The following is a 9,907-nucleotide window of genomic DNA, read 5'->3' as shown; positions in this document are numbered from 1 at the left end:
ATGATGATGATGATGATGATGATATATATATATATATATATAAATATATATATATATATACATACATACATATATATATATATATATATATATACATATATATATATATATATATAAAACTTACTTGGAAAAGGATGATGCGTGTCATTCAATCATATAATATAAATAATATATATATGCATATAGACATGTGACGTCCTGTGTCCACATATGCATATGTATATACATATACATGTAAGTATGTACGTATACGTATGTATATATGCTTAACCATCTTCTCACACCGTCTCCGATGAAAGGATATAATAAATATCCTGGAAACAGCTGTAAAACCTTCTATTTATAAATGTTGTAAAATCTATCCAGCCTTGGTTTTTTTATCTCATTACGAAAAAAAAAAATTTTTATATGCATATATGTATATGTATATATATATATATATTCAGGCAATAATAAATCTCTGAGCAAGATGTAAACTTCATGATATATATATACATATTGTTTTATTCTTTTACTCTTTTACTTGCTTCAGTCATTTTACTGTGGCCATGCTGGAACACCGTCTTTAGTTGGAGAAATCGACCACAGGACTTATTCTTTGTAAGCCTAGTACTTATTCTATCAGTATCTTTTTGCCGAACTACTAAGTTATGGGGACATAAACACACCAGCATTGGTTATCAAGTGATGGTGGGGGGACAAACACAAACATATACATATATGTACATATATATATATGATGGGCTTCTTTCAGTTTCTGTCTACTAAATCCACTCACAAGGCTTTGGTTGTCATGCAGTGAGACTGAACTCAGAACCATGTGGTTGGGAAGCAAGCTTCTTACCACACAGTCACGCCTGTACCTCTAAATGTATGTATGTATGTATGTATGCATGTATATATGTATATGTATGTATATATGTATATACATATATATCATCATCATCATCATCCTCATCATCATCATTTACTATTCGTTGTCCATGCTGGCATGGGTTGGAATGTTTGACCACAGCTGTCAAGCTAGAGAGCTGCACTAGACTCCAATCTGATTTGGCATGGTTTCTATAGCTGGATGCCCTTTCTAATGCCAAGCACCTTACAGAATGAATTGGGTGCTCTTATATGGCAACACAATGGGTGCTTTTACATGGTGACGTATGGGTGCTTTTATGTGGCACCACACAGGTGCTTTTACATGACACCACATGGGTGCATTAAAGTGACACTGCATGGGCACTTTTATGTGGCACCACCACAAGAGCTTTATGCTACCAGAGGGACCAGACTAAACACTTCTACTGTAGAGTATGGGTCTTCTTGAATATGTGCAATTAATAACCAAATATGAGAAAGAACAATTGCTTTTCACATTACATATCGAAATCGAACCAAATTTGACGACTGGCACCCATGCCAAGCTTTCTTTCATTGGACACTAAACTCTGTTTGTGAAGACCTGTTGGGGCAAGTGAAATCGAAATTAAGCCAAATTCGATGACTGGCACCCATACCAGTGGAGCGATAACAGCACTATCCGAGCATGATCATTGCCAGAGCAGCTGTCTGGCTTCCATGCCGGTGGCACATAAAAAGCACCATTTAAGCATGATCGTTACCAGAGTCGCCTTACTGGCACTTGTGCCAGTGGCATGTGAACAAAACATTCGAGTGAGGTGATTGCCAGTGCTGCTGGACTGGCTCCTGTGCAGGTGGCACATAAAAAACACCATTTGAGTGTGGCCATTGCCAGTACCGCCTGACTGGGCCTCGTGCTGGTGGCACGTAAAAGCACCCACTACACTCTTGGAGTGGTTGGCATTAGGAAGGGCATCCAGCTGAAGAAACTCTGCCAGATCAGATTGGAGCCTGGTACAGCCATCTGGTTTGCCAGTCCTCAGTCAAATTGTCCAACCCATGCTAGCATGGAAAGTGAATGTTAAACGATGATGATGATGATGATATTTTAAAAAACTGGCATTATATTTTCTAGCTTAAATGCTCTAAAAAATTATTTGTTTGCAAGAAGCTTTCACATTAACAATTATACTATAGCATTCTTAAACAATTTTACATTTATTTCCAATGGTAGAATGCACTATGGCAATGAATTTACATTAATCTTTGGAGAAGGTGCTTTCATGTATATATAAGTGTGCCTCAGAAATCCCATGGCCTTGTATGGTGTGGCCAGTTAATAGTGGACTGTTATATAATGAGTGTTTTTTTTTAAGTCTGTGTTGTCTTGTTGACAGACATGCACTTGAAATTATTGTTTTTCATCAAAACTTGTTACTATGGTGACAACACTACCAATCTATCTATCTTTCACATCCTTTCTCCCCCCCCCCCCTCTCTCTCTCACCATATTTCTATTCCAACAACAACTTTTTCTCCTTCTTCCCTCCTTCTAAATGTATGTTGCAACAAGAGTTAACTCCCCTTTTGATTCCTTCTCTTCTTCCCTCATTCTATATATATGCTGTGATGGACAAACAGATGAAGATCAGCTTGACTTTTATAATATAGATTGCATTATGGGGACACTAATTTAAACCCATGCAACTAGACATTTACAAAAGTGTAATTAAACACTCAAATGCACACACACACACACACACACTTGCAAACATATGCATAGAAACACACACGTACATCATGATCATCGTTTTAACATCCACATACCCATGCTTGCATGGGTTGGATGGAGCATATTGAAGTAGATTTTCTAAACCAAAATGCCTCTCCTGTTGCCAACACTAATCTTTTACCAAGCAAGCTAATATTTCCTCATGATTAGACATGTTTTAGTAGAATATAGAAAGTGAATGACATTCATTTACAACAACCATGCAATGTCAAAACAAGGACACACACACACACACACAGACACACACACACACACACACAGAGTTTCTGTCTACTAAATCCATCCACTCACAGAGCTTTGGTCATTTCCCAGCTATAGCTCAGAACACTTACCCAACATGCTAAACGTCACGAAACAAGTGTTCCACCATGATTGTTGGTGAACTGGAAACTTTTTTTTATTTCTTCTTTACTTGTTTATACGTTTACATGATGTAATCTAGAATGCATTCATAAAATGCTGTCCAAACAGCTTTTGTGAATTTTGAACCCCACTTTTGTTTTTCTTACACACACACACACACACACACACACAGCAAGCTTCAACAGTGTCCATCACTACCAAGGTGAAAAGAAGATCCATAGAAATCTTGTATTCATGCTTGTTCCTAAAAACACATGAGATGTTCACCTCTTGAATGCCTTTGATCTTAAATCTTTTGTTATCAGAATTGATCTCAGCCTAAACAATGGCATCAACAACACAATGTTGATTCAATATATGAAAGTGCTAGATCTCCAATTCATAAAATATTAACCAACCCTTTCAAACTGATAAACTCAGTAGTTTACTTTTCTGGAAAGAACAGCAGAGGAGAATGTAAGGGTCAAAGATCCTTAAATCTTGTAAATTTTATATTATAGACACTCAGTCTTGGAATACTTTGATAAGAAGGCAATTAAAATGGATAACCTTACCAAAACTTCATTATTGTAATTCCTGCATTATTATTGTTCACAACAGCAACAGCTCTGATTGGGGTTGCTGGATCACTGTCAGAAATAGCTCTCTGAGGATCACCCTCACCTGGAAATGCGCATTCATATATATAACCAGCATCGTAATCACCCTGGAATATATAATTTATGCAATTTATATGATTAACATATTTTGTGTGTAGCAAAATTTGAAATAAAGGAAGTGGATATATATAAATATCTGCTCACTATGAAAGTCGATGTATGTATGTATGTATGTATGTATGTATGTATGTATGTATTTAGGAGGCGCAATGGCCCAGTGGTTAGGACAGCGGACTCACGGTCATAGGATCGCAGTTTCGATTCCCAGACCGGGCGTTGTGAGTGTTTATTGAGCGAAAACACCTAAATCTCCACAAGGCTCCGGCAGGGGATGGTGGCGAACCCTGCTGTACTCTTTCACTACAACTTTCTCTCACTCTTACTTCCTGTTTCTGTTGTGCCTGTAATTGAAAGGGTCAGCCTTGTCACACTCTGTGTCACGCTGAATATCCCCGAGAACTACATTAAGGGTACACGTGTCTGTGGAGTGCTCAGCCACTTGCACGTTAATTTCATGAGCAGGCTGTTCCATTGATCGGATCGACTGGAACCCACGTCGTTGTAAGCGACGGAGTGCCAACCAACAACAACAATGTATGTATGTATGTATGTATGTATGTATGTATGTATGTATGTATGTATGTATGTATGTATGTATGTATGAATGCATGTATGTATGTATGTATGTCATTATTCAGTTGAATTCAAGATTACTTGCTAATAGAGAAAGAGTTGGCTTTTAACCTAGATCTAAGGTTCATTCATTGGAATTTCAGCAACATCAACAGGGTATTTTTGCATGTATGTATGCATATGTGCAGTATTTGGAGTCAGTGCCAGTATAGATTTGTTGTATGTATTGTTTTATGTATGTATTCTTATGCATATAGTTGCATTTCTAGACATGCGAATACATACTTAGGTGAAAATTCTACAAATTTTAACAGTTCCCATTATGGCTTGAACCTTTTGTCTTTAAATCAGCTTTTTCTTTCCTGGTTTTGTCTGTATGTATATCTGAGCTATAAAATGGTTGGCATTAGGAAGACCCATCCAACCAGAGAAACCATGCCAAACCAGGCACTGAAGCTTATTGCAGTCCTTGATCCCACTGAATCCTATCAAACTGTTCAAGTCATGCCATCATGGAACGTGAATGTTAAATGATGATGATAATGAAGATGATGATATGCGTGTATGTGTATAACATATTTTTCTGGGTGTATGTTTATGTAATTGTGTGTGAGTGTAAGAGAGAGAAAGCGATAGAGAGAGAGAGAGAGAGATGGAGTGCGTTTCCATTTCTCTTAGCATCAACACTGAGAGACAAAAATGATAGCATTGTTTCCATCTCCTGTGGACAGTGTGTTCCTTACCTGCCTAGGTGGACTTCATAGGTTTTAAGATAGCTTACTCAAAAAAACAAGTGATAGTGGTAGGAAGGGTGTCTAGCACCAACAAGTCTTATTCAATCCATGTTAGAATGGAAACAGCAACAGTAAAAACTGTGATTGTGATGATGATAAAAATTGATACTAAGCATAAAAATGATAGCAACAAAATTTACAGACTAAATCATTATCAAGTCTCTTTTGTTTCATCAATGGTGGAAGAGAAGCACTTGTTACCTATATGCAATACCTCGAAGACTGGTAGCAGAAAGGGGTGTTAGATCTTGTTATTTTCACACTAGGTACCTACTATGGAATGAATGCTTGCAATAGAGTTAGAGCAACAAACAGGTTTACCACATATGTGTGTGTGTGTGTGTGTGTGTGTGTGCGTGTGTATAAGACATCCAGCTGTAGAAACTTTGCCAAATCAGATTGGAGCCTGGTGCAGCTTTCTGGCTCGCCAGACCTCAGTCAAACCGTCCAAATCATGCCAGCTTGGAAAGCAGACGTTAAACTATGATGATGATGATAATATATGTATATATATCATCAACATCATCATCATCGTCATTTAACGTCCGCTTTCCATGCTGGCATGGGTTGGACGATTTGACTGAGGACTGGTGAACCAGATGGCTGCACCAGGCTCAATCTACAGCTGGCTGCCCTTCCTAACGCCAACTACTCCGAGAGTGTAGTGGGTGCTTTTGCGTGCCACCAGCACGTGGGCCAGTCAGGCGGTTCTGGCAACAACCATGCTCAAAAGGTGTTTTTTACATGCTACCTGCATGGGAGCCAGTCCGGTGGCACTGGCAACGACCATGCTTGAATGTTGTTTTTCACGTGTCACTGGCACATGTGCTAGTAAGGTGACGCTGGCAACAATCACGCTCTAATGGTGCTTTTTACATGCCAGCAGCATGGGAGCCAATCCGTGGCTTGGCAACAATCATGCTTGGATGTGCTTTTAACATTCCATTGGCATAAGTGCCAATCAGGCGGTACTGTCATTGGCCATATCAGCGATTTTGATTTGATTTCACTTGCCTCAATAGGTCTTCTCAAGCAAAGTTTATCGTCCAAAGAATGAGGGGTACTCATAAGTGGGGTGGTTACACTCCATGCTCGGACGTGCTTTTAACATTCCACTGGAATGAATGCCAATCATGCGGTACTGTCATCAGCCACATCAGCGATTTTGACTCTGATTTCACTTGCCTCAATAGGTCTTCGCAAGCAAAGTTTATTGTCCAATGAATGAGGGGTATTCGTAAGTGGGCTGGTTACACCCACTGGCAAAGGCCACAGGTTAGGGTCTCACTTGGCTTGTCAGATCTTCTCAAGCACAGTATATCTCCAAAGGTCTCGGTCACTAGTCATTGCCTCGATGAGGCCCAATGTTCGAAGGTCGTGCTTCACCACCTCATCCCAGGTCTTTCTGGGTCTACCTCTTCCACAGGTTCCCTCAACTGCTAGGGTGTGACACTTTTTCACACAGCTGTCCTCCTTCATTCACAACACATGACCATACCAGTGCAGTCGTCTCTCTTGCTTCTTAGGTCCAACTGTTCTCTCAAGGTACTTACACTCTGTCTAGTATGCACACTGACATTACATATCCAGCAGAGCATACTGGCTTCATTCGTTGCAAGCTTACACATGTCCTCAGTAGTCACAGCCCATGTTTCACTGCCATGTAGCATGGCTGTTCATACACATGTGTCATACAGTCTACCTTTTACTCTGAGTGAGAGGCCCTTTGTCACCAGCAGAGGTAGGAGCTCTCTGAACTTTGCCCAGGCTATTCTTATTCTAGCAGCAACACTTTCAGAGCATCCACCCCCACTACTGAGTTGGTCTCCTCGGTAACAGAAGACATCAGCTACTTCAAGTTTTTCTCCCTGGAATATGACAGAAGCTGTTCTCTGCACATTTTCAGTGTTTATAGCACCTGAGCATTTGTCACATACAAAAACGATGGAATCTGTTTTCTGAGCATCTGTGGTGTTTATTGTACCTGTGCATCTGCCTCACACGAAAGCTATCTTCCCGGTTAATCTTCCTTTGATATTGCTGCACCTTTTATGTGTCCATAGCTTACACTGGGTACATCTTATGGAGTTTCTACCTATGCCTTTTCTACAGATCAAGCAGGACCATCTACCTGAAGGAATTTGTGGTTTGTCTGCTTTCCTACTTAATAAGACTTTGGTTTTAGCTAAGTTGACTCTAAGGCCCAGGTCTTCTTGGGTCTCCCTCTACTCCGGATTCCTTCCACTGTTTGGGAGTGGCACTTCTTCACACAGCCCTTCTCATCCAAGAAGACATGGGTTGAGGTAGTGAAGCATAAAAACAGAGCATTTCCTTGTTTTTTTATATGACGTTTTTAGCAAAGAGAGCTTTATGGTCATTTTAATTTATTATTTTTTTATTAATAGTAATGATGATGGATGAAGAAACATTTATACTGTTACTGTTATTTCTGAATGTAGTTCCAGTGTTAATAACATGGTTTTTTCTTCTTCCTCTTTTGTCTTCCAAAATAAACAGCGTAATTGAAAAGAAACCTCTCTCTCTTTCACTCTCTCCCTCTTGGATGGGATACAGGTTTATATTAAAAATTCAAATAATAAAAAATAATAAAATACAATAAAAAATATAATTAAAAAAAAAAGATATAAAATGTAAATGAAGTAAGATATAAGAACATAAAAACTGTGTATGCATGCGTGGATACATGTATTCAAGGAGGAATAAATAGAGTTCAGTAATAACGAGATATCATTAAGGTAAAAGTCAGTTAAAAACCATGAACAGTAAAAATCAGTTAAAAACCTATGGCCATTTCAGAAAATATAACTGGCGAAATTGAAACAGGATCAATTTTCTGGTGATCAGTTTTCTGTTAGTCTCTTTCCTTTTCGATGCACTTGATTTAGCAGTTCATAAGCTTGCATATTCCCTCCAAGAAGAAGGTTTTTGGTTGGTTGTCCAATCATTTATGCCCTGTTTCCTTCACATCTTCATCCATAGGAAACCAACGACTTCATAAACTATCTTTGAGCAGTCCAAAGATATGATAGTCAGAAGGGTCAAGATCTGGGCTGTAGGCAGGGTATTCCAGCACCTCAAAACCCATTTGGTTAATGGTTTCAACAGTCTGGGTAGATGGGGGCTATGTGTGGGAGTTCATTGTCATGCAACAACAAAAACTTTCTTCGACAATGGGCTTTGGCATTTGGTGCGAATAGCTGGCTTCAGTTTATTGACCAGCAAAGCACTGTAATTTGCACTGTTGCTCATACACACCTTTTCTAGAGAAATCAGATCATTGCTCTTTGTTCTTCTTTGGTGCACATTGCTAGTGGAGTGGCCATGCTTACACAGTAAAGCCAGAAAGAAAAATGGCATGATCAGGGTCAAACTTCGATCACATGACCACAATAGTACCAACTACAAGCACACATGCACAGAAGACAATGTGACAAAAAGACATCCACTACAGTCTCAGAGTGGTTGACATCAGGAAGGGCATCCAGCTGTAGAAACCTTACTAAATCATATCGGAACCTGGTACAGCCCCAAATTAAATTAAAATTTAAGATATATGAAATATAAATATAAATATATATAAAAATATAAATGTACATAAAGATACATGTGTATATAAATGCATATAAAAATTTATGCGTAATTGAGCATAAATATTATAAAGTCTAAAAATTAAAAAAATTAAAAAACATCTGACGATCGTTTCACGGACATTATTGCAACCAAAATGTAATCAAAAGATAAGCATACTGGCAATAATTCTGCTCTTCAGAGATGAATGGAGTTATAATATATGTGTTAAGAACGAATGGTGTATATAATAAGGTGATATTAATTAAAATATTAAAAAATATTAAAAATATTGAAAATATTAAAATGCATACTGTCCTTTAAAGAAATTGTAAAAGTAATCCTCCTATAATTTGGAAAGTTCATTTTTTTTCGTTTGTGGAAATTTTAAATGATATATATTTTTTTATAAAAATTAGTATGTTTTTCTGAATATATAAAAATTCGGTATATAACTATAGTAAAGTTCATCTTGTTGTTGGATATATTGGTAGTCCTATGAATCACATCAATGTTTAAAAGTTCATCCACTGCAAATATTTCATCGTTAAATTTAGCTAGAGTTGAGAATATTATATATAAAAAGTTTTTGTCAGAAGATTCCATTTCAAATTCAATTTTAATTTAATTTAAATATTAAAAAATTTTTTTTATCACTTATGAAGTAATATAATAGAATCTAAGTTCAAATTCCTAAGCATTTAGATTAAACATTTATTTTTAATTTTAATTAATATATTTATGAAGGTATTATAGATTGCTATTATTAGAATTCCATTATTAAGTGTCTACATTTAACACGCATATATATCTAGTATCTACACATATACATATATATATACATAGGTGCGTGTTAAATGTAGACACTTAATGGAATTCTAATAATAGCAATCTATAATACCTTCATAGATATATTAATTAAAATTAAAAATAAATGTTTAATCTAAATGCTTAGGAATTTGAACTTAGATTCTATTATATTACTTCATAAGTGATAAAAAAAATTTTTTTAATATTTAAATTAAATTAAAATTGAATTTAAAATGGAATCTTCTGACAAAAACTTTTTATATATAATATTCTCAACTCTAGCTAAATTTAACGATGAAATATTTGCAGTGGATGAACTTTTAAACATTGATGTGATTCATAGGACTACCAATATATCCAACAACAAGATGAACTTTACTATAGTTATATACCGAATTTTTATATATTCA

At 36.9% G+C, this 9,907-nt stretch overlaps 1 protein-coding gene across 1 annotated transcript in view; it reads right to left on the bottom strand.

Annotated features, from left to right (window-relative positions):
• The window catches only part of LOC106873590 (cilia- and flagella-associated protein 44), a gene marked incomplete at its 3' end in the record, with an annotated part of 187,418 nt that overhangs the window by 96,682 nt on the left and 80,829 nt on the right, over positions 1 to 9,907 (bottom strand). The window contains exon 15 of the mRNA XM_014921024.2: positions 3,568 to 3,719. Coding sequence (XP_014776510.1) covers positions 3,568 to 3,719 — 152 coding nt within the window. The remainder of the gene's footprint in view (positions 1 to 3,567; positions 3,720 to 9,907) is intronic.

This window comes from Octopus bimaculoides, chromosome 5 (genome assembly GCF_001194135.2).
Source record: "Octopus bimaculoides isolate UCB-OBI-ISO-001 chromosome 5, ASM119413v2, whole genome shotgun sequence".
NCBI lineage: Eukaryota > Metazoa > Mollusca > Cephalopoda > Octopoda > Octopodidae > Octopus > Octopus bimaculoides.
This window is presented reverse-complemented; position numbering and strand designations above follow the sequence as displayed.